The sequence below is a fragment of the Equus przewalskii genome, chromosome 4 (genome assembly GCF_037783145.1).
Source record: "Equus przewalskii isolate Varuska chromosome 4, EquPr2, whole genome shotgun sequence".
Classification (NCBI taxonomy): domain Eukaryota; kingdom Metazoa; phylum Chordata; class Mammalia; order Perissodactyla; family Equidae; genus Equus; species Equus przewalskii.
The window spans coordinates 41,299,654-41,325,548 of NC_091834.1; the positions used below are offsets into that span (position 1 = coordinate 41,299,654).

General features: G+C 39.5%; 1 protein-coding gene across 7 annotated transcripts in view; it reads right to left on the minus strand.

Annotated features, from left to right (window-relative positions):
- COL28A1 (collagen type XXVIII alpha 1 chain) overlaps window positions 1–25,895 on the minus strand; it is a 179,590-nt gene that overhangs the window by 52,548 nt on the left and 101,147 nt on the right. For all 7 annotated transcript variants that reach the window (XM_070615699.1, XM_070615698.1, XM_070615701.1 and 4 more), the window contains 2 exons: window positions 19,904–19,972; window positions 17,566–17,634 (listed from right to left, as the gene is read on the minus strand). In XM_070615699.1, the coding sequence (XP_070471800.1) occupies window positions 17,566–17,634; window positions 19,904–19,972 (138 nt within the window). The remainder of the gene's footprint in view (window positions 1–17,565; window positions 17,635–19,903; window positions 19,973–25,895) is intronic.

The window sequence follows — 25,895 nt, forward strand, 5'->3', positions numbered from 1 at the left end:
TCCCTGCCTAGCACCTAGTTCAGGTTATGCTAAGATGATAGCTTGCTTCCTGAGACAGGTTTTTTTTTTTTAATCTGAATTCTTTTAGGCAGTTAAGGGGGCGGTAACAAGAAAAACTTTTTGAGTCTTTTGTTTCTTAAAAATAATCAGCCTGAAATAATCCTCATGTTAAAGAGGCATGCTCTGAGGTGGCACATTTTGTTCCTGTTCAGTACACTCTATGATGTTTACACAATGACAAAATCCCCTAATGACACATTTCTCAGAAGCCATCCCTGTCATTAAGTGACACAAAACTGTATTGATTTGGAGGGCCGTTCATGCTCCATTAACTGGGGAGGGAGTTGGGGAAATTTTGTATAGAATGATTTTGTATAGAATGGCTGTTGTGCTGTATATGTGTGTGTTTACGCATCTACTTGAAAATATGGAAGCTACATACCAAACTGCAAACAGTGGCAACCTCTACAGGGTAGGACTGAAGGGGAAACAGCTAGACTTTCACCATTTTGCATAATTAGGAGGTATTTGGATTTGATACAGATATGCATTATTTTCAGTTTAAACAAACAAAGCTTCTTGAACTTGTTACAAGGTCACTGGGAAACATACAAGAAAGCAAAAAGCTTCCATTTCCTGGAGTGTCCAAGTAGATTCTGGATGACCAGATGCCCTTTAGAATGCTGTAAATAGATTCTTGTGTTGGATGGGAGGGGAACTAGTAGAAACCCCTTCTGTCTGGTATCACGAATATTTCCTTGTTCAATAGATGTTTGCCGCCACCACACAATATATCACAGTACCTCCCATCTTTAGAGAAAAAAAACTTCCTTAATCACACGTGTCACTCCGTCTATTACTCCATTTCTACGTTCCCCTTTTCAAAAGTGTTGCCTGTAAGCTCTGTCTTCACTTCCTGTCTCACCACTCTCTTTATTACAATTTTTATTTTAAAGTAATTTCAAACTTATAGAAAATTTCAATAATAATACAAATATTTTCCATATTCCCTTCACCCAGATTCATCAACTAAGATCTTTCCATGTTTTATTCTCTCTCTGTGTGTGTATGCATGAATGTGTGTGTGTGTGTGTGTGTGTGTGTGTATGTGTACACACAGCTCTTGTCAGGGTAACCAAGGACTTCCATGTTGTCAAATCTAAAGATCACTTTTCAGCTCTTATCCAGTTAGCAATATGGAAAATAGTTGATTATACCCTCCTTCTTGAAATATTTCTTCTCCTGGCTTCCAGAAACCACTTCTTCTTGGTTCTTTACCCCACTGGCTACTACTTCTCAGTCTCTGCTGTGTCTTCTTCATCATACAGACCTCCAAATGCTGGAGCCAGGGCCCAGTCCTGGGGTCTCTTCTCCTCTCTGTAGACATTCTCTCCCCAAACGTTCTTATCCATCCTGGAGACTTTAAATACTATCCGTATATTGTAAAATCAAATTTCTATCTCCTGTATTGATTTCTTCCCCAAACTCTAGATTTCTATCCCCAAATATCTACTTAACAGCTCTGCTGGAGGTTTAGCTTTACATGTCCAAATCCAAATTTCAGATTATGTGAACTGATTTCTTCCACACCTACCCATCCCCATTTTCCTGTAGTCTCTCACATCTCAGAAAATGGCAACTCCATCCATCCAGTTGTTCAGGCCAAAAACCTTAGTCATCCTTCACTCCTTTATTTTACACCCCACGTCCAGTCGAGAATCCAACCACCCCTTATCCTGGGCTAAAACACCACCAATCTCACCTGCACTTTGGCAATATCTTCCTATCTCAACTCCTTATTTGTCTTTGTACCCAACATTCTATTTGCTACATACTGCTAGAGCCATCCTTGTAAAACATGATTTATGCTAGGTTAATCCTCTATGCAAAGCCCTCCAGTGGATTCTCATCTCACCTCATGATTCATTGCATTCCAGTCATCCTGTCATTGATGTTCCTTGAGTATGCCAGGCATGGGTTCTTATCCCAAATCCCTAATTAAGAATCCCCAAATTCCTCCTATCCACCACCTGAGCACCCCACTTTTTAACACGCAGCATGGAATGTCAAAGGCCAGGAATGCAGAGTGAAGAAGTATAAAGAACCTGGTCAATAAGGGAGTGTGTTTGGCAAAGTAGGCACAAGCAGGTAGTAAAGGGATTCCCCCAGTGGGAGAAGTGTTGCCCTGAGTCTTTTGTTCCTTTAAGGTATACTTTAGAATCTACCATGAATACAGCTGTTGACTCTGAGAAACTGTTTGTTTTCCACATTGGCTGACATTATCGGGATTTAGTTTCAGTTCCTGATTTCATCAGCAAAGTAACCAGGGTTAAACTTGAAAACATTTTGCTTCCTCTTTTCAAGGCTGGTTGCAAAGCTATTATCTTATGCAGTGAGAAGTGGTAAACTATAAATACACGTATTTCGTGGTTTGGAAGGAATGGGCTCATTTTGATGTGTGATATACAGATTCAGTCTTACTAGTTCCCAGTCCCGTCTCATATACCACCCTTGATCCAACACTTTCAACACAAATGCATTCCACTACTCAGATAGCATATGACAGAATGTACATAGCAGATGTCTCAGATTGAGAGAAAATTGCTTTATAAAGATGTTTAGAGAACCAGACTATGTAGACTTGTAGTTTTCACTGTCAGTGAAATAACCATCAAGTCAAAATATTAAACAAAGTCATCTTATACTTTATAAGGTAAAGAGCCAACAGACCCAATTCAAGGGACGCTATTTTCTCTTCACCGCTGTATATGTTTTGATCTCTGTTTTTACTAAATGGGTATAGAAGAATGTAGATGGAAACTGTAGAATCTAATCTCCATGTATAGGTGCTTTAGCCATCACTTCTATCCCCAGAACTTAGCACAGTGTCCAGCACATGGTAGATGCTGATTAATATTTGTTGAATGAATGCTCTGGAAGATAGGCAAGATGAGGAATATTAAGGAAGGCTACAGACAGGACTCATTCATTTTCTATTGGATACCTAATGTGTGCCAGGCATAGACAAAAAGGTGCTCAGGAGACCAAAGAAAAAAAACACCCCACACAAGACATTTTCTGTCTCACATTTCTCACAGTCTGGTGGTTCGATAAGAAAACAAGTGCTTACAATACAATCTGGGAAGCGCTATGATGGTGGTTGTTCAGTGTACCATGGAAACACAAAGGGAATGCAGGTTTCAGGAGACAGGGAAGGCCTCTGGAGGAAGTGCTGCCTAACAGGAGCCCTGACATATGAGTAAGAGCCAGCCTGTTGAAGGGGGGTGGGGGCAGGGGGTGAAAGGGATCTCTCCAAGAAGGGGGAACAGCATATGCAAAAGCCCTGGGGCCAGGGAGCACAGCTTTCACAGGGAACTGAAAGACTTTTAGCATGACTAGGTCTTTGAGAGCTGAGGGATTGAGAAGACCTAAGATTGGGTGCCCAGACCATATGGAGTCTTTTTAATTTTTAAGCTAATCTTTTCAGCTTCATGTTAAAAACTCTTTAGATTGATTTTCTTGATAAATAACACACAAAGGTTTTTTATATTATAAAATAGATTTTGAATACTATTTTCATATCCACATGTTTACTATGGATGAGGGTTTAGTTTATTAAGAATTACATTCCAGAATGTTCTCTAATGGCCAATACAAGACAGATACTTCTTTTACCGGACTTTGGCAGGGATGTCAGGTGACAACACATGGTTCTTCTGTCACATGTATGTCCTAAGCCTCATGATTTCATTTATAATATCTCAGCATACAATTATCATTGATTGAGGAGAGAGAAAAGGGGAGGAAAGGGAGAAAGGCAAGAGGAGAGAAGAAACTTCCACCTTTGTTCTCGCCAAATACATAATGCAAACATGTATCTAGGGTTAGGATTTTTTATTTTTCTGCACAGTCCAGATATAAAATATAGTTCAGAACGGTTTAATAGCCTAAAATTCAGTTGTAAATTTGCAATCAAATCTATGTATCTGGCATCAATTTTGTCAGAATGTTTTCTATTACATGTTCCTGCTTCCAGACATAGGCCACTAGATATAAATCCTTTCCTAGGGAGTTAAATTTATGTGAACTAGATTATAAAACTTAGATTTTCAAATGCCATTTGTAATTGCCTGGATTCCTCAGTAGCCTCCTTAATTCAGTCCTGGTCCTAATGCAGTCTATTCTCAGCCCAGCAGTCACGGTTATTCTGCTAAAAAGTAAGTCAGACCACATCCCGCTGTTGGTCAAAACCCAGAAAATAGCTCCCTACTTCACTCTGAGTAAAAGCCAAAGGCCTTAGAAGGGTCCATATGACTATACGTGAGCTGACCACCTCCAACCTCACTGCTGTTACCTCCCTGACGTCATCTCCAGCCACACAGGTCTCTTTGCTCTTCTTTGAACCTGCTAGGCACCCTCCTGCCATCACAGGGCCTTTGCACAAGCTCTTCTCTCTGCCTGGGATGCTCTTTCCCCAGAAATCCACAAGGCTCCCTCCCTCACCTCCTTTAGGTCTCTGCTCAAATGTTATCTTCTCATGAGGCCATCCCACTTAGAACTTCATCACATCCCCTTGATCCCCCTTAACCCTGCTCTCTTCTTTTGTGCCATAGCAGTTTTCATCTTCAAACATACTATATAACTTATTTATTGTACTTATTGCTAGTAGAATGCAATTTCCATAAAGGCAGGAATCTTTGTCTCTTTTGCTCATGATACATCCCAAGCATCTAGAACACAGCCTGGGATATTTACAAATGCTCAATAAATACTTACCAAATTAATTGCCAAAATAAAATTTTGTACAATTAGCTAGGACTGAATATTGGAGTCAGTATTCTTAATTTTGAGCAGAAAGAAGACCTAATTTAAAAACTTGTATATAAACTTATTCTCCTTATCTGCAGAACAAAAACAGATTCTATTCTGAAGAGGATATTAGCATTACTCATCTCACAATCCTGGCAAAAAGTGTGTGTGCACTATTATTTAAGTATATTTCAGTATAGCAGGAAAACACAGCAAATGTGTTTACTTTACAAAATCTCCGCAGTAAGGTAATTTAAGAAGGAAGGACAGGTCGAGGTTTGTGGAAGATTTATTTCCTTCTAAAACTGGCGTAATAATCACAATGGGAGCTATTGACACTTTGGATTTCATTTTTCAAAAGCAACAGAAGCCAGTTGGAGAACTTTCAGAAGACTAGTATTCTAATAGATTAAAAATCTATTTTCTCCTGTGAAATTTGAGAGCCACTGTTTAAAGGCATAATTGCATATGCCAAAAAAAGCCTTATGGAAGCTCACTGTCTCTATACCAATGAACAGGAATTGATAATGAATGTGTTAATACTGCGTACTCTTTAAATGTCATCTCTACAAATATGAACTCACAGGAAAATCTGTCCATTTCCAAGGCTTAAACTTCCTGGTAAAAACTACAAAGGTGTGGGGCCAGCCCCATGGCTGACTGGTTAAGTTTGCACGCTTTGCTTCGGCGGCCCAGGGTTTCGCCAGTTCAAATCCTGGGCACAGACGTGGAGCCGCTCAGCAGGCCATGCTGAGGCTGTGTCCCACATACCACAATCAGAAGGATCCACAACTAAAAATACACAACTGTGTACTAGGGGGCTTTGGGGAGAAAAAGGAAAAAAATAAAATCTTTAAAAAAAAAACAAACATAAAAGTCTTTTAAAAAAAAAACTACAAAGTTGTGAAAATCTAACAACTGGATAGCACTGAGTCTTTTATTTGTTTCCACTCTAATTATTAATGTAAGAGGACCATGTTTCAAAAGTATAACGATATTGTATAATGATTGACTGGTCTGCTGACAGGCAATGATGCATTAAGTTTCCTCCTCCTCAGCTCTTTAACCAATTAATATGAGTCTTTAAAAGTAGGACCTAGATCAGATCAATCAAGAATTTTATTGAATATATACTCCAGTCATCATTGGGCAGAACCCATTGAGCATACAAAAGAAACACCAGAGGCAATGCCCGCAGGTTTCTTCACGTCAAACAAGTACATTTACTTTTATAACATTCATGGTGATCCTGTTGCATTGTGGTAATAGATAATTTGATCACAAAGGTATACTTTCAAGAAAGCCAAATCTAGCACTTCCAAGTAAACTTCTACCAGTTAGGCCAAACAATTGTACCAAACTGTAAGAGTAAGGTACTTCCACTATTAAACACTAGGGTTTAGAAAAGAATTTATCATTTCACAAGTTTAGAGTTCTCTTAATGATGGAATTCAATAATTGTTTGTTGAATAAAGGATATACAGACAAATCATTTTGTGGGTCAACAAAATGGTTATGAGTGGAACTTTACCATCATCCACCATATAACCTCCATACATTTCTTCTATTATTTACTACTTTGTTCATTCATTAAATAAATATTTATCGAGTGCCTACTATAGGCCAGACACTCTGCTAGGTCCTTGGAATTCGAGATGAATGAAAGAAACAAAGTCTCTGCTCTTAAAGGGCTTCTTTGTACCAGGAGAAAGATAATAAACAAGTAAACAAAGAAACAAATATTTTCAGATGGTGATAGTACTATGAAAACAATTAAATGGGACAGTATTGTAGAATGATTGAGAATGAGGTGGAAATGGGATTGTGTGCTTAGGGATGGTCTCTCTAAGGAGATAACATCTGAGCTAAGATATACAGGAAGAGAAGGAGCCAGCCATGTCAAATGCCAAGGTAGGAGAAACAACAATGCAAAGATCCTACAGAAAGAGTGAACTTTGTTTTTGAAAAACAGGAAGAAAACCAGTGTGCCCTGATTGTATTGAGTGAGATGAAGCAAGCTTCAAGATGAAGTCAGAGAGGTGGGCAGCTTCCAGATCATACACAGCCTGTAGAGGTTTTCTTTTCTTTCTTTCTTTTAATTTTTTTAAATTATAGGAAGCCTTTAGAGACTTCTTAAACAAGGAAGGGAAATGGGCTGAATTTCTTTCTAACAGAATATCTATTAGAATAACTATGTGGATTTTAAAAACTCAAATAGAACACTTTTTTTTCTTTTTTGAGGAAGATTTGCCCTGAGCTACCATCCACTGCTAATCTTCCTCGTTTTTTGTTTTTTTTGCTTGAGGAAGATTAGCCCTGAGCTAACATCTGTGCCAATCTTCTTCTACTTTGTATGTGGGATGCCTGCATAGCATGGCTAATGAGTGGAGTAGGCCCACACCTGGGATCCAAACCCAAGAACTCAGGCTGCCAAAGCAGAATGCACAGAACTTTATCCACTTGGTCACTGGGCCAGCCCCTCAAACAGAACTCCTTGAAATGAAATATATAATTGAAGCTAAAAACTCAATGGACTGGTTAAACAACAGATTCAACACAGTTGAAGAAAGATTTAGTAAACTGGAAAATTGACTAGAAAAATATCAGCCGTAATGTAGCTCAGAAAAGCAAGATTGAAATATGAAAGGACAGATGTGTAGGAGGGAAGAATGAAAAGGTTTAACTAATTGCAGCTCTGGAAAGACAGAGAAGGCATAGAGCGGGGAAGACTGGATCAGATTGCTTCAGGTTGCTTATTGAAAGATAAGGAAGAGAATTTTCCAGAAATCATTAAAAAAATACTGGTCCCCAGAATCAGGAATTTTAACAAATCTTAAGCAAGATAAATAAAAAGAAATCTACATTTAAATACATCATAGTGAAACTGCATAACACCAAATAAAAAGAGAAAGCCTTAAAAGCCACAGAGAAAAGGACAATTTACCACCAAAGGAACAGCTAGACCAAGAGCAGCAATAGAGGCCAGATGATGGGAAAATCTTCCACGCACTGAGAGGAAAAACTGTGTACCTAGAATTCTACACTCGGAAAGACACCTTTGAAGAAGATAGTAAGGAGAAAAAATACAGTTTCAAGCAAACAAAAATGGAGAGAAGGTGCCATAGTAGGTCTTCACCAAAGGGAATTCTGAAGAATCAAGTCAGGCAGCAAGAGAGTGGCTCCAGCCTGAGAGGTAAGATGGATTAAAGAGGAAGAGAGTAGCAAATATGCGAGTAAATCAAATAAACAGTAACTGTACCAAAAAAAATGTTTTGAGGGATTGAAAATTAAAATATAAAACAATAATAATATTAGGATAGGGGTAACTGGAATTAAAGTGCTCTAAGTTATTGTAGTAACCAGAAAGTTGGTATGAGTATTTCACAAGGTAAATGTGAATTTTTTAAGAGTAAATATTGAAAAAAAAGGAGAAAAATGTATAAATTTCAAACTAGTAAAGGGAAAAAATGCAACAGTTAAAAATTAATAAATCTTAAAAAAGGGAAGAAACATAGAACAAGTGGAACAAATAGCTCAAAATTATATGGTAGAAATAAATTTTTAAAGTTCACTACTTACATTAAATGTAAATGAACTACGTGCTCCTGGCAGAAGACAAACATTGTCAGACTAGAGTTTTAAAAATCCAAATACATGTTGTCTAAAACAAATGTGTAAAATAAAAGGATACGTAAAAGGACGAAAGTAGAACACCAGTAAAATTTGACCAAAAGACAGTAACTACATTAATTTCAGGTAATAAAAGACTTTAAGGCCAAAAGCATTACTAATCACAGTGCCCTAAAAACCACATTTCCTATTCTCTTTCTTTTATTTCCCTTTCTCTTTTTTCTTCCTAATTCCCTCTCTCTGTCTCAGAGGCAGACAATTTCTCTGCCTCTCTCTCTCCATTTCAATATTGTTTGCTCTTCTCATGCAGGTTGACTTTCCTAGGATACAGTGTGCACCTGCTGGGCCCATGACACCCACCCTGACAACGTGAGAAGCAGCTCTGAAGAATTGCTGCGTGAAGAATTTTTCATAGGATGAAAGAAAGATTATTCTGGAGCTATTTTATGAGTTTGAGCTACAAATAGCCATAAAACTCCATAATCTTTGCTTTGTTCCGGGTTCTTGGTATGACCCTGAACAGGTAATATACATCATTTACTTTGATTTCTTATGCTTGAAATGATAATGAAAAGCCAACAATTGTAAAGGTTTTAAGATGTTTGTACGAGCAATAAAAACAACTTAGATTATGGACCAGTTGGCTGCTCATTGACTTGTGGTGCCAAAGACTGTATCTTTCAACCAGCCAAACCAGAAAGAACCTGAGAAACCTTTGAACATGTGATGGCCATAGTGGTCATCACAGCCTCACCGAGGGCAGCTCACATGCCAGCCCAGACCCTGTTGTGATGCCTAGTCTTATTCCTGGAAGTTGATTTCAAAAGTCACTAAGCTCAATCCCTGGCTTTTCACAGAACTGCAGTCATGGAAAAGAAGTGCTTTTTCATACTGCCTTTTTTTTTTTTTTTTTTTTTTTTAAGATTTTATTTTTTTTCTTTTTCTCCCCAAAGCCCCCCGGTACATAGTTGTATATTCTTCGTTGTGGGTCCTTCTAGTTGTGGCATGTGGGACGCTGCCTCAGCGTGGTTTGATGAGCAGTGCCATGTCCACGCCAGGATTCGAACCAATGAAACACTGGGCCGCCTGCAGCAGAGAGTGCGAACTTAACCACTCGGCCACGGGGCCAGCCCCTTTCATACTGATTTTTTTAAAAAAAAGATTAGACGATCAGGAAAAAAGACCTCAGTGCATATATCTCACATCTCAAATGGTGAACTTCTAATTTCAAGATGTAAATTAAAATTCTGAGTGGCATTTGCTTTCAAAAGTCTCAAACTGATCGTTTTCCTCTCTCTGACATCTACAATGACTTGATCATGACCCAACACATGATTACTTCAGGGAGGCTGCCTGGAGGAGTACCAGGAGTCACCTTGGATACCTTCCTTATTGCCTCTGTGCCCTGGTTTCCTAGAGCCTACCTCATAGACTGGTCACCTTGAATAAGATAATGCATGGAATTTAGAGAATGTAATACGGCCCTGTCTCTCTCCCCGAGCTCAAAGCTCTGAATAGTAAAGGTACTTCTCACTTTGCTGAAAGGAGAAGGGTAAAAATCTATACTAGTAACTTACTTCTAACCAAGCATTGATGGGTGGGAAAGAAATAAAATATCTTTTGTAAATTTTCAGCAGTGAAATTCTTGGGCTCTAAAGATGGCAGCAGTAGCTAAGAGTAATTTATCCATCTCCTCCTCTCAACTTGGTTTTTATATAGACAACATCTGTGATAAGAACGAAAAGGAATAAATATATAGTATTTACTTATTTATATATTAGGTAGATATGAGTGGGTAGCTAGGAGGCAGCAAGGAAGGGACATGAAGGAAGGGGAGAGAACAAGTCAGAACAACTTAAAATGGCAGCGTGCTTGCCATAAATATAAACTATGTACTATGATAGCGTGATGAGTAGTTTTAGTATATAACTGCTCAAATTAGATCTTTCATATAATTTTCTAACTTTTGGTGATAATTTAAATCTTTTTTTTTTTTTTTTGATATTCAGCATCAGCACATGGTGTTGAGCATTGTCCTATCTTTGTTACCAATTCTTTCGTCCTTTTGACTTTTTTTGGAATTGGGGAAACTATAGTAAACCTTGAGGCAGGATACAATATTTACTTTGGAAAAAAATGACTTAGAATTTAGTTTTTCCTTTTAGGTTCATGGCAGTGTAAGGAGTGTGGAAGAAGTCGAGCAGACTTCTGTGACAGTCACGGTCACCAGCCACAGCACAGGGCCTTGTTCATGGTGAGCAGACCATAAATATAAGCTGGTAATGATGATTCAAGTCCCACTAAATTGAGGGCCTAAAGTTCCAGTCCAATTCTGATTCAAGGAATTGGCTATTAAAAAAAGAAAATTTAATAATGAGATTGAGAGAGGAAAATACCCTATCATAGTCTCAGATTCAGATTCAGGAATTAAAAAAAAAAATCCTTTTTCCTAATTGACTTGAAGGAATGAAAGCCAGTAGGCCCAGGGGGAAAATGAAAGTGTGAACCAGTAAGTGGGAAGTACAAATGGTCTCAGAGCCAGCCCCAGTTAATGAATGCAAACTCTCCGTGACCTATCCAACCTATATAGGGAATTCTGTGGGCTCAGCACTTTTGGCTTTGATTCATAACCCACATAATTGTTTTTAATTTGGTTTAGAAAATAATAAAAGGTATTAAGGTATGGGGACGCCTTCAATTTCTGGAACTAGGTTTGTGGACTTTGACTACCAGGATCAATTTTTAGCCACAGTCTTCCCCCGCCACAGGCATTTTGGCAAGTGTAATCCCAAAACACAACAATTTTAAAGATTAAACCTCTCATGCAATTCTGACAACTCCTTTCAATGTAGAGGAATCATTGTGGGAATTTGAAAATTACAATATGGGAAAAGTATTAGAAGTTAATTCAAAGATGATTTTGGCATAAGCACACAGTCTATGTTATGCAGTCAACTATATATTCCTTATTGTTTTAATTTAATTTCTAAAGTGTGTTCAGGTTGAATGCAGTGGTTGTGCTATTACCAGGGTTGCTTTTATTTTCTGTTTTTGATGCTGTTGTCAGTTTGCAGTCAGGAAGAGGAAAAAGAACTTCAAACTGAAACACCAGCAAGTCATCATTTTAAAATGTGTGTGTGTGTGTATTGCTCCCTTAGTAATATTAACACCATCATACGCATGGCTGTGAGTTCCCAAGACGGAAAAAACGTCCTTAAGTCAATACCTCTTGACCTTCTGCAGGTATTTGAAACTTAGTGCATATCAAATCTACTCCTGACTTTTCATAATTGGGATCCTTTTTTTCCCCTTAAGTCAGTTTCATTTCAGTGAATAAATCACTTCTATTTCGTCTGTAAGGGGGGCAGTTTTCATGCTGTGATAGGTCCACTCTAACCAAAAATCTAGTCAAATGGATTCTGGAAACACTTTCAAAGTGACCAAATGACAGGTAGGAACCAAACGGAAGACTGGCAGGCTCTGGGGTGAGATTTTCACCACAGCATACTGATATTCTTTCAAGCTGTCGCCCGTCTGTTGAACGGACAACAGAAAGTGGCAAAAATATCTGATGCAGTTAAGAGAGCATTTGGAGTTTACAGAACCACGGTCACTTCCGACACAGCTGAAACAAACAAACAAAATATCCACCTAAGAAATGACATTAACCTGAGACATTGAGCCAAAAATCCTACAAAGTTCTGGGTTCTACCCTGAATTCCTAATCAGAGAGGCTTGGTGGGAGAAGCCCTTTTCTTTCTGGCTGTCCCTATGCTAGGCCCTATAAGCTGGGCTGACTCAGCCGCCATCACACCCCTGCTGGTCTCAAATGCTACTGGCATCCCAAGTAATCCCCTAGGAGTCCAACTGTTCCCTTATTCCTCACCTGAGCCTAACTGCTGGTTTCTCTTTATCTCCTGAAGTCAGGCTCTTTGTGCCAGCTCTGCCTGCCTCCTCTGATGCCATGCCCATCTCTCCCAGCCTTTGAACCACAGATCTCCGACCAGGTTTCAGGTGTCCCTCATCCTCCTGCCCTAGGTCTGTCATAGAAGGGAATGAGCATTTCTTGTTCCTTTCCTGGTCCCACTGAACCCCATGCCTCTTCCAGCTCTTCAGCTGGTACTTAGCTTGTCTACTCAAGACAATTTCTAAATCATCCACTGGGGCTGCTGATGCTGCTTGAAATAAGTAAGAAGATATCAAGGCTCCAAGATTTTCTTTTCAATATAGGATAAAAGGAATGATGGGGCTGAACCCAGTCCTTGTAAGCCCAGGTGACTGTGCCCCACAGTATCAGAAGACTGATGAGGCATTCTGGAAGTTACCATGCAGATCACCCTTGTTTTCTGCTCTCTTCTGGAAACACCAACATACTTCAGAAAAACAAGTAACTTGAAAATTTCCGTCTTTCCTAGAAATAGGCTAAATTATGTGTGGCAGTAATTGCCAGCTCTTTACCAAACCCCTGGTTCCTCTTCTTCTTGGGTACATGGCTAGACTGCCTTTCCATGAGACTAGTTTTTGCCAATAAAATAGGGGCAGACATGATGTATGTTACCTCCTAGCCAAGACTTTGAAGAAGCAAGTGTACCTCTTCCACATCTTCCCTTTCTGCCTGCTGGGTATAAGTGATAAAGAGGCCCAGCAAATGGAGGAACCATAAATGGAAGATGAAGTTCTCTGAAATTCTGTGTGGAAGAATGTTGCCCACCAACCAGGAACACCCACATTGGCCTGTTATGTGAACAAGAACCTCTACTGTGTTTGAGTTATTATTTTGGGGTCTATTTGGTACTAGAGCCAGGCCTACACTAATCAATGCAAACAGTATCTTATGTTTCAGAGCATTAAATCACTTGAATGTCAGAATTCTGGGCCTTCATCCTGGAAAATACAAGAGGGACTAGCAGAAAGGGAAGGGAAGTAGGAAGGAATAATGATGTGAATAATTACAAACATTTACTGCATTTGTAACCATGTGCTGAGCCTTGTGTTAAATGCATTACACATACTGTCTCATTTAATTTCATTTATTCATTACAACAACTTTAGGAAACAGTGCTATTATTATCTCCATTAGTCAGACGTGGGAACTGAGGCAGAGACATAGTACTCGGGAAGTCATAATCCAAATCTGTTGACGTCATAGCCCAAGCACTGGTTGAATACCCACTATTGTATACTAGTTACTTTGTACAATTTCGTCTTTACAACACCTTGTAAAATGCTTTATTATCCACATTTTAAAGATAAGTGAGCTAAGGTTCAACAAAGATAAATGATTTGTCCAAGCTTACACAACCAGAGGGATTTAGGTCAAGGTCAGAGTGGCTCTAAAGCTCATTCTCTTTCCATCACACCACTGAGGTTAGAATACAGATAGAAGGGAAAGGTCATTTGAACTGAGTTTCCTTCCATTTCTGGGCCCCAGATGTCTCAGAGGTTGATTTGTTAGCTCTGTGACATGGGATCACTGCGATCATCACTATTTGTCAGCTTTGGAGGCATTGGGATTTCTGCCAGATAGTGTTTACCAGATTCCCCCAGCACGTCACTGAGGCTATTTTTTCACACTGATAACAAACAGGCTAGGCCTGAAATATTAGTTAGCTCATCCTTTGCCACGGCCTAACTACAGAAGAGTTCCCTCAGACAGTGTTGGATCAGTTATGTTCAGGCCTAAACAAAGAATGGAAGCCAGCAGCATGAAAGTTCATTCTCTTAATGAATAAAAGGTTGTAAATAGCAGTAGTTATAGCCCCAGTCCACAAACCTACCTCAGAAACTCCTAAAGTCATGGAGGGCCACCAGGAATCTTATTTTTATAAAGACTTCCTGATTCTCTGAGAAGAAATACTATAGGAATATCAGGGATGATCAGGACACTGAATGACTTGAACAAAGATGGGAAGAGAATTGGCATGACTCTTGGGTAGAAATGAAGAGTAGACGGAAGCCATTTCTGTCTATTCCTGTATTTGGCTTTTTAACCTGGGTGTCCTACCCTCTCATTACATCCCTCCTGGCCCCTATAAGGGCTGGCCCCTCAAGGGCTAGTTGACATATCAAGGAATCACTCAAGACTCAGCCCCATCCTGTCTGCCTCCTGACTTAATCTGGGGGACTATTGGCATATCTAGAGTCTATGTCTAGGGGAATGGTCAGTGCTGGAGGCTCACAGTGGGACAAGATGGTGGCATCATATAACCTGGCCTATGCCATGAACCTGAAAGATGGAGGCCACTTCGGGACCAAAGAGACACAGTCCCATTTCATCCATACAATCAATAGATAGTTGTGGTTGGGAAAAAGCACTGAGGTCACTGAAGGAGCTGGAGCTTCACTGCAGCATGGAGCCAGCTGGGCCACAGTGGGGACTGCAAAGAAATGGCAGGAGATTGTGGTGGTGTCCAAGGGGAGTGAGCCCATCATGTTTTCAGGGTTTCCCAGGACCAGGGCTAGCACAGAAGCATCCTGGGTGGTCCCAGAGCCCCAGGAAAGGCAGGAGGAGGAGGTTTCCAGAAGATCATACTGTTCTACATGGAGAATCAGGAGAATGCATCGAGGCATAGGAAGGACAGCCCCACATTCCTTCTAGGCATGCCCATCCCTTCTGTAGATGGTAGAAAGAGTGAGTCTTTTCTAAATACTTGACCGATCACGTCACCCTTCCCTGACTTTCAATTGCTCAGGATTAAGACCAAATTCATTACTGTGGCCTACTGGAGGCCCAATTCATTCCATTGTGCCACTCTCCATACTCTCTGGAGCTCACTGTGATTGTTTTATAGCCTATACACTGCATGAGGATTAAATTCATTTCTTTTTGTTCACCATTTTATATTGTGCTTGGCTTATTTTGCCTGACATAGATGGTGCTCAATCAGTGTTGCTTGGTTGGTTGGCTGGTTGGTTGGTTGGTTGGTTGAGTGACTGACAGAAGAGACAATATTCCAGCAACAAAGTTAGGTGGTGCTGGAGCAAATCACCTCAGTGTTTGCAGGGTGAGCCCTTATTTTCCCCATGATTGTGATGGCATAGGGACAGGGCATGGATCGGGCCCCAATGTTAAAGGTTAACAGCAACAAGGGCTTTCATTAAAGACTTACCAACAGACATATCAACAGAAGCAAGTTTCACTGATTCAAATGGTTTTTAGAAAGAGGTGGGATATAAGTCAACAAATGAATGTAAGAAATGAAATTTCACTGATGATGTAGCCTTTCTTTTCTTTTTTTTTAAGATTGGCACTTGAGTGAACATCTGTTGCCAATCTTTTTTTTTCTTTCTCCCCAGTGACCTCCAGTAGATAGTTGTATATATTAGTTGTAGGTCCTTCTAGTTGTGCTATGTGGGACACCGCCTCAGCACAGCTTGACGAGCAGTGCTAGGTCCACACCCAGGATCCGAACCGGTGAAACCCTGGGCCACCAAACCAGACCACGTGAACTTAACCACTTGGCCATGGGGCCAGCCTGATCATGTAGCCTTAAACTGACTCAGAGGAATACCACCAACTCGATCTTTTAGCTTCCTCCATTTTGAAGTGATGAGGTGAGAGTCCTGAGGGAAATACTTTTGTCCTGCTACCAACAGGATGCCACGCAATCCAACATGTCTAGAGAGGTTTTATGAGGCAGCCTTGGTCAAGGCTCACTGCCAAGTAGTATCAGGCCCCAGCCCCCAGTGGAGGAAAAGCTTATCCCACTTCTGATAGCACGAGATATGTGGCAGTTTTAATTTTGGCTCTTTCCCTATGACAGTAGGCTTCACACCATAGTTTCACTCGGGACAGACTTCAAACATGGCATAACCCAGAGCACATAAGAAAGGGCAGGACACCAGGTGAGTCAGAGCTAGTGAAGATTAATTAAGTTCAACCCAAGATGCTTCTATGTGAATAAGGAACTCATGGAAAACCATCTGTAGAGCGTTACCATCTTTCAAATACAGAATTTAAAGATTAAGTATGAGAGTGATGGTGTTACAAGGAAGCACGCTTTTGCTGTATTTTCCAGTGCTCTTGTACTATTGGCAACATGTTAACTATCTGAACTTTGCTTGGATACTCAGCCCGACAGATGAACAATTGTTATTTAAAAGATCTGTGGCGGAAGCCCTAGACATTGCGTGATAGAGTGGAAGATTTAACACAGGTTCCCTGAGTTTTACTCTTGACTAAACTCACTCTCTAGACAGGAGTAGGCAGTTTAACACAGGAGTTTCACATTATCTTAAGCTCCTACTTAACAAGAAATTCTGCTATTTTAAAAAGAGTTTATTTTGAATGTTTCCACTTTTCTAGGGTCACTATCAATTACTCAGGGTGAGTTACTCCATTTCGAAGCCTAACCGTGGTAAAAACAACAGTTTATTTAGCATGAGAGTGAGCCAGTAAAAAATAAAAACTAAAAATCAATAAATCAATGTATGAGAGTAGAAGGGGAATTGTTTGAAATGACATAGCAACATTAAGATGCTAAATTTTGTCTACTGAGACATAGGAGACCCTGGGAGTCTCACCTTGCTAGATAGGCTTGTTGCTGCTAAGAAAGAAATAAAGCAGAATGCAACGACCATGAATTCCAATAACACAGATTCAGGGCTTAGAGTCGTGGTTCTCACCCTGGATGCTCAGGAGAATCACCTGGGAGCCTTGTAAACCCATATACTCAAGCTCTACCTCCAAAGATTCAGATTTTGTTTTTCTGGGGTAGAGCATCAGTGTTATTCAAAAGCTCCCCGGGCAATTCCATTGGAAGCTAAGACTGAGAAGACTTGGGCTAAGAATGGAGGATACAGGTGAGGAAAGTAAGGGAGATAGAGGGACCGTGCAGCTGGGCATAAATTCTCCACTCAGCTCAGAAACCAGCAAGAACGAAAAACCACTGTAACAGTTAAATTTTTCACCAAGCAATTTATGTACTGTTTAGTGTTCCTGAAAGAAATGTACTTACACCATTTTTATACTCCTGGATGGTATCTCTTAATACTGGATGCAATTTTAACTGCTAAGCTTGCATTAAATTCATTTCATAATGGTCATATTTTATATCATCCCCAACCTCTTTTCTCCACCACCCTAGTGGATTGAGAGGTGACCCCAGCACCATCATATTCACTTACTTTAGTTCCTTGTAATCCATAGCCAGGGGGGCCCGGAGGCCCAGGTAAGCCTTTCTGCCCAATATCTCCCTGTTGGAAGATGGAGAGAAGTAGAAGAGAAGTGTAAGAACATTTAAAAAGAAACAACATTTTCCTGCTCTTGGCTTCATTCTTACTTCGGTCTGATCAGGACCTACATCCATGCTGCTCACAAGCTGTATCATATTTTATATAAAGCAGTGTTTTTTCTAAAATGTTTAAGCCACAGAATTCTTTGCAAAAATCATATGTATAATCCAAATATAAATAAAGAGGTAAGGAGTAGCTGCTTGGCATGAGCAGAAGTGTTGGCCTGGTAACCTTGTCTGCTTAGGCTCCTCTAGCTGCCCTAACACCTACTCCTGGAAGACCCAGGGGTATGAAGACCGCTCACACGCAATTCTATGCATCTTTGAATATGTTGCTCCATTCCAAGATGGAGTGCTAATTCATTCAGGTTGCTGTTAAAGATTCAGTGGATCAGTGTTGAATTTTTAAGAACATATGTAAATGAAGCAAAAAGTGCATCATTTCCCAGTATGTGTTCCTTAAAGCATAAGTTGACCACATGTTTCTTGAGGAAAGACTTGTGTGGTTAAATGAGATTGGAAAATGTTCTACACCACGGTATGGGCCTCTCCTTGGAGATCCCTAGTACATATTAACATGTTAAAGCCTCTAAGAAGTCCCACAATAAAGAGATTAGTTTAACTTTGTTTACCCCAGAAGTTCCCAAATTAATATCTGATGGAACAAGCTTTGAGAAATGCTGGGTTAATATAAGTTACTGTATAAGTCAGTCTTTTTCTTCCCAGTATGGAAAAAAGCTTTATTTTTTCTGATTGTAAGAGGAATACCTGCTCATTACAAAAAAAAAAATTAGAATAAAGATGACAATGAAAAAGAAAAAATAGACCCCTCATCCTCTCACCCAGTGATAATTACTAACATCTTGGCAGACCTGTATCCATAAAGTGATCTACAAGGTTAATAAATTGCCCATTGCTGGGCCGGCCCGGTGGCACAGCGGTTAAGTGTGCACGTTCTGTTTCGGCGGCCCGGGGTTCACCAGTTCAGATCACAGGTGCGGACATGGCACCGCATGGCAGGCCATGCTGTGGTAGGCGTCCCACATATAAAGTAGAGGAAGATGGGCACGGATGTTAGCTCAGGGCCAGTCTTCCTCAGCAAAAAGAGGAGGATTGGCAGCAGATGTTAGCTCAGGGCTGATCTTCCTCAAAAATAAATAAATAAATAAATAAAAATAAATAGCCTATTGCCAAAACGGAGTTGATGGACAAAAAGAGGATAAACTAAGAATCTTGGTAATTCTGGAATCTGTAGTAAAATCTGACTCATAAAGCCTTTTCTCTTGCCTCTCTGATAATGGAGTTCTAATTCACTTCTGTGCATTTTGGGTGTGAATACACCTGTTTGAAATTTGAACTGGTGATACATGGCTCATTGACACCTGTTTCCCAATAACATACCTGGTACCCCTTTACCTTACTTTTTCCACAAATCAAAGAAATACTTGTTGAGCAAGTGAATGGACAGTTAGAACAGGGCTTCCCAACCTCAGTACTATGGACAATTTGAGCTGGATAATTCCTTATTATGGGAGGCTGTCCTGTGCCCTGTAGGATGTTTAGGATCATCCCTTGCCTGTACCCGCTAGATGCCAGTAGCACTCCCTCCCCAATTGTGACACCCAAAAAGTGATTTCAGACATTGCCAAATGTCCCCCTGGGGCAAGGAGGGAGAACAGAATCTCCTTCATTAAGAAATACTGGATTAAAATAATAAAAGGACGAATAAGCACCAAATTGGAGGTGACAAAAGGAAGAGAACTAGAAATGAAAGCAAAGAGAACCAAAGGAAGCTCCTCTTACCTTCCCTGGGGCAATAAATCTAGAGCCCTGCGATGAGGCCCTGCACACGGCCCCGCACACGTGACACAATAGAGGCATCAGCTGACATTCCATTAAAAAGCCACCTGAGGCCCCTCTGGCCAAAGTAAGGATGTGCTTCTTAACGATGGCACAGCCTCTAAGGAAACTGGAAATATTTTGAGTACTTTATAACACTTTCTTAAGAGACACTGACTTTTTAATTTACTTGGGGGAAGTGAAAGGCTTTATCAACTTAAATATTCTATTCTACGGAAAGTTCACATGATATAAGAAAATAAGACTTTTCATCAGCAATCAAGAAAAAATAAGTCAACACCAAAATGAACACTTACTTAATATGAAGTTAATGTTTACTTGGTTGTCACTGAGGGTACCTGCCCCTTGGGGTACCAGACCTGAGGACTCACCTTTGGCCCTTGGGTTCCTATGCCACGAGGCCCAGTTGGGCCCGGAGGGCCTCTGACACCAGGCTCTCCCTGAAAAGATACAATGATTGAAAAGTTACTGATTTTGAAAAAAAAACTTTACATTGTATAATACTTCATATAGAATTTCATAATCCATATTAAAAATATTTCATATGAATTTTCATAGTCTAAAAACATATTTTAAGATCCCAAACACTTGAATTTGACTAAGAGATTGATTAAGCCCTGTTTTCCCAGATTACCTTGCTATACTTGACAAAGAGAGTGTTATCTCCTTTCATTTTCATTTCTTATTGTCATTGATGCAACATTCAAGTCAACTGATATAGGTCCATTTCAAAGCAATCAAGTCCACTAACTTCTTGTCAACCTTAATATACTTTTTTCAGAATTCCTTTCTGTGGAATTTGGAAAAGTAATTACCGCCATTGTGAATAGAGGGAGAAAGAAGAAACAAGAATAAAAAGCGAGCATTAAAAGATGCAACTCCATCCTGAACTAGTTGCTCTTATTAGATTAGGGATTGGCTCTATGATATGTTTGCCACTAGAGCAACTGTGACTGCAGAGTAAGTTCTATGAAGCTTTTCAGATTCTCCAAAGTGGGACAGTTTCATAACAGGCAACTATCACCAGAAAAGTGGTGAGACCTGATTAGGGTATGTCAGACCCCGTGGTTCAACCTATTTGAGATATGAATGATGGGAAGAGCAGAGAAATGAAAATCTGTTCATCAGCCACCTTCTATGTTCCCAACCCTATGCTATGCACATTCATATATGTTGTTTGACATAATTTAGTATTCACAACAATCCTATATCACAATGATGACTAACTTACCCAACTTCTCTGAACCTCAGTAAATTCATCAGATACATGGAAAATCACACCTACAGTTCATGGAGATGACAATAAAGTAAGACAAAGAATGTGAATGATTCTATCACAGAGTCTAGCGTGGAGTAGACACTTGGTAAATGTTAACTCCCCACCCCACCTGTTTTATTAAAGAGGAAACCAAAGTTTGTCCTAAGCTGCATGGCCATTGAAAGGCAGGGCTACTAGGATTTGGAGAAAGAGGAACCCTCATATGTTGCTAGTGCAGCCACTTTGAAAAACAGTCTTCCAATTTCATAGAAAGTTCAAGATAAATTTACCATATGATCTACTAATTTCACTGCTATCCATACACCCAAGGAAAATGAAAACATATGTCCACACAAAGACTTGCATACAAATGCTCTGAGTAGAATTCTTCATAATAGCCCAAAACTGGAAACAACCTAAGTGTCCTTCAGTGGTAAACAGATAGACAAAATGTGGTCATTCAGCAATAAAAAGGAAAGCACTCCAGCTACATCCCACAACATGGATGAACCTCAAAAACATTATTCTCAATGAAAGAAGCCAGACTATGAGACCACATATTATTTGATTCCGTTTATACAAAATGTCCAGAAAAGGCAAATCTATGGAGACAAGAAAGTAAATCCGTGGTTACCTGGGGCCAGGAACAGGAACTGAAAATGATGATTAATTGTAAATGGGCCTGAGGGATCTTACTGGGGGGATGAAAATGCTCTAAAACTGATTTGTGATGATTGCTGTACAAACTGGTAAATTTACTAAAAATATCATTGAATTGTGCACTTGAAATGGGTGAATTCTATGATACATAAAATATGCCTCAACGAAGTTATAAAGAAAAAAAAACAGAGCCAGAGCCAAGTTTTGAACCTAGAACTCCCAAGTTCTTTGCCTCTTTTGTCTTGTTCTGTCCACATCCTGTTAGGAGCTAAATAGCTTATAATTTTTAACAGTGCAAAAATCAGAATTGAAATCAGGATTATCAGAAATGATGAAACTGTTTATCTAGAAAAACTGCCCATCTTTTACTTAACTTTATTTTCTACTTACAAACTGTAAAATATTTCTAGAGAAAACAAGACCTTAAAAGAATGGGGAACATTTTTAGACTTTATCACTGACAATTCTCTTAATCTCTACTTTCATAATTACATATTTCCTTTTTGCTTACAGGCCACTTTTATGATTCTGGTCTTCTGTCTCCATCTCTTCCACTTAATAATCAACTGCTGTTCAGACCATAGGTACTAATTCTCTCTTTAACACCTCTCTCCTTCTAACTCCCAGCTTTCAGTGACCCCAGTTTCTCCCAGCTCAAATGATCACTCCTATCATCAAGAGCTCCAAGTAGTGAACATGAACTTGTCCTGTACCATATACATTTCTGTTATCTCTCTTGACTAACTCTGAAGTACCTTTAAAGGGGAGACCTATAAATTCACTGAGTGTGGGTCTCCAACTAGACCTGACTGATTCACACACTTGCTACATTTTGATATCCTCCAACAAAAGGGAACATAGGTAAACATAGTTAAATAGATTTTACCCAGAATCGTTAAATGTTTTATCAAAAATAATTATCTTCTTTGCCTGGCCCCCTCAACCTCACCCCAGATACAATGGCCCCTTCTTTTGTGTTTCTGTTCACCTCTGCCCTTCCACGATGAGGTTAGAAAAAATATGGCCTGACACCTAATGTGATGCAATGGGGAGCACACAGTCCCACCTATGAGTATTCTGGCTGAGAAAAACTGAACCTGTATCTGGGCAGGTCTCTAGGTCTAACTGCCAGTTTACAAAAGAAAGAAAAAGATATACAGAGGATGGAGAAACAGGTTGAACACCACCATAGGATACCATCAGCAAAATCCTCGAGGACAAAGAACCCATCCACAAAGACAGCGCAAGGACAAAACAAAAGGTGAGTAACCTTTGATTTTAAAAGAGATTAAGGGACATCTCAATCGAGTTCAATGATTGGACATCATTTAGATTCCAATTCAAACAAACCAAGCAACAAATTTATCAGACAAACTGGGAAATTTGAACGCTGGAAATTTGACGATACTAAGGAATTGTTGTTAATATTTTTTTAGGTTTGCTAACAGTACTGCAGTTATGTTTTTTAAAAAAAGAGCTCATATCAAACAGACAAATGCTAAAGTTTCATATGGTCATGTTTGGGATTTGCTTCAGAATAATGCAGTGTGGGGAGGGGAAGTGAGGAGTGGGGCACACAGATAAAGACTCACCACATGTTGATCATTGTTGAAGAAATCTGACGGGTAAATGGGAGTTCATTCTACTAGTCTTTCTACTTTTGTATATGCTGAATAATTTTGACAATGTTTTTAATAAAATATTTTTTTAAATCCATGAACAAGACCCAATAAAAATCTCACCAGTGAGGGAAGGGAAAGGTTGCTGTGATGTTCCTCCTCAGTACAGAGAAGAAGACAAGATTTAAAAGATGGAAAGATGAGCGAAAGGGAGAGCACACAGGTAGATTCAACATCATTAGTAGAACTTACATGTGTTTCATGTATTCTTAGTAGATACACAGTGTTGCATAATTTTCAAAAATTAAGGATATGGCAAGAAGATGGAGATGTTGTTTACACAGCAGTATTTTTTTAAGAAAGAATTTGACACTCTACTATTTAATTTGCGATACTTTTCTTGTGATGATTTTAGTTAAAATCCCTTCTCAATTAATATTAATCATACTAATGTGCATGCTCACACACACATACAACCAATCCAGATGGGAAAGCAAATAGGAAAAACAGTTGAAATAAGTTTTGAGTTTACATTAGGCCAGCCTTGTCAATGTTGATTATTGCTATTCATTTTCTCTCTTATTCATTCTCACTAACTCTCACCATTAAGGAGTGTCTGAAGGTGAAAAGCAATAGGATAGCTGACCCTGTGGACACCTTATTGCCCTCTGTATATGTGAACCTTAGCCAATGAGCTTCAAGGGGGTGATCCCACATCATCTGTGGTACTGCAGTGTTACCTCGATCAAGTTGTCCATTCTTATCCATATAATTGTTGACATACAGCTGTGTTTTACCTATCAAAATCTCTTTTGTATCTTTTGACCTATGTGTATATAATCCAATATATGCATTTATGAATCTGATAGACTTTAAACCAAGTCTTAACATATTCTGCAGATGTTAGAGTTAGTCTATAACATATCAGGGTTGTTTCTTTGTGTATATGTACCATACTTTTCAATAGATGGGAATATCAGGCACTTAATAAGCTGTGTGAAGCCACAGACATAGTTTCTCTCTATTGTGATGGGGTCTTGAAAATATATTGTGTCTTTTGTTCCATGGGCCACATGTCCACGTAGGCCACAACACCGGGTGAATGTGTACAAGCGGACTGTGGTCAGGACTCACTTCACCACTTGACAGCACTGGTTCTGCCACAATGCAGCACCAGTGATACCTAAGAAGTGAGTTCACCATGATATTTTCAGATATGCAGTTTACTTGTCAGTGGACAGAGTGACATTCATAAATAAAAAGAATTGCAATAGGTACTTGCATAGCTGGACTTAGCTTCCCACACAGGATCTGAGGGTTATTGGAGCCTGCAGAGGGAGCCCTTGCATTAGGAGATAATGACGAGACCTGAAAGCAAATTCTGGAGTTGCCATTCGTAACTACATCCATCAGTTTCATAAGACCATAGCCTAAGCCCTACCCCTCCCTCCTACCTCCCCTCCCTCAAAAAAGAATAGCCAGTCAGATTGCCTACAACTTCCTTCTGGCCCACAAAAGGAATTCCAGATGGAGATACTCCTTTCATTTTCACAGGACGCGACCAAGTTTAGGACCATCTGCAGTACTTGAAATGTGGACTTAACAAATGATTGAGTGAAGGTTTTACTTAGACCATAACCTTGCAGAGTGGTTCATTTCAACCCCTTTAAAATCATACATAATCTTATGATCGTCCTGGTAATAATTCATTGAACCTTTCACTTTTTAAAAGAAAAAAGAAAGCAAACATACTATCACATTTGTTCTTTTTCTCATGGGTAAATCTTTGCTTTGGTTACCATTAAATTTATCATAATTAATAACAAAATAAATAATAATTAACATGTATTAAATGTATTATGTGGCAGGTACTTTTCATTTATTATCTCATCTGATCCTATCAACTTACTTCATTTTGTAGATAAGGAAACTAAGGCTAACAGATAAGGATACATGATTTGCCAAAAACCGTGCACCCGGAAGCAATTCAAACCCAGGTCTGACTCCAGAGCCCATCTCCCATCTTGGTGTTAGCTGGGGCTAGATGCAAGATGCTAACTTCCACAGACTTTCTTCCAGCTGCTACTTAATGCAGAGCCCACGGCTGTGTGGCTGTGAAAGTCCTTTTCCTACACTGAGTCAATCACACTCTCTCAAGGAGAAAAAAAAAAAATCCTCATTATGAGCTTCCTAAGTGGTCCACAAAATTTGCACAAGTACCCAGCTGCCTAAGGCTTCCCTTTCCATTTTCCCCCCATTGCCATTCCTCAGTTTTGTGGTTGCCCCCAATGTTTTTGTTGGTCTCGTTCCAGATCTCCTACCTACACAAATTCTTATTCTCTCTTTTTATCCATACTACAACATTCAGTACTTGATTCGGGAGAGTAATGCATACTATGACTACTACCCCTACCAATAATACTTTAGTATGCTACAATTCATAAAAGTATTTTATAGACATTGTTCCATTAATTTTGCAGACTAGCCCTGTGAAGTAGGCACTATTAGCCAAATCACAGATGAAGAGTTTAAGTCTCAGGGAGACTAAATGACTTGCTGAGGTCACACAGCCAAGAAGTGACAGAGGTTTCAAGGTGGAGCTGTGATAAGGAAACAGTCTCTAACGCCTTCCACATTTTATAAGATTTAAAAACAGCATTTGAGGAGACAATTCTCTTAAGAGACCAAACAGCCCATTAGACCATCTCCCCCTGTACACATTAACAAGGTTTTAATCACTATTTTTCCCTTTGTTTGCGCCAATTAAGTCCTTGTCATTCTTTGAGAGGACTGTGGAAGCAGGTTACAGTTGTTCTAAAAGTGATT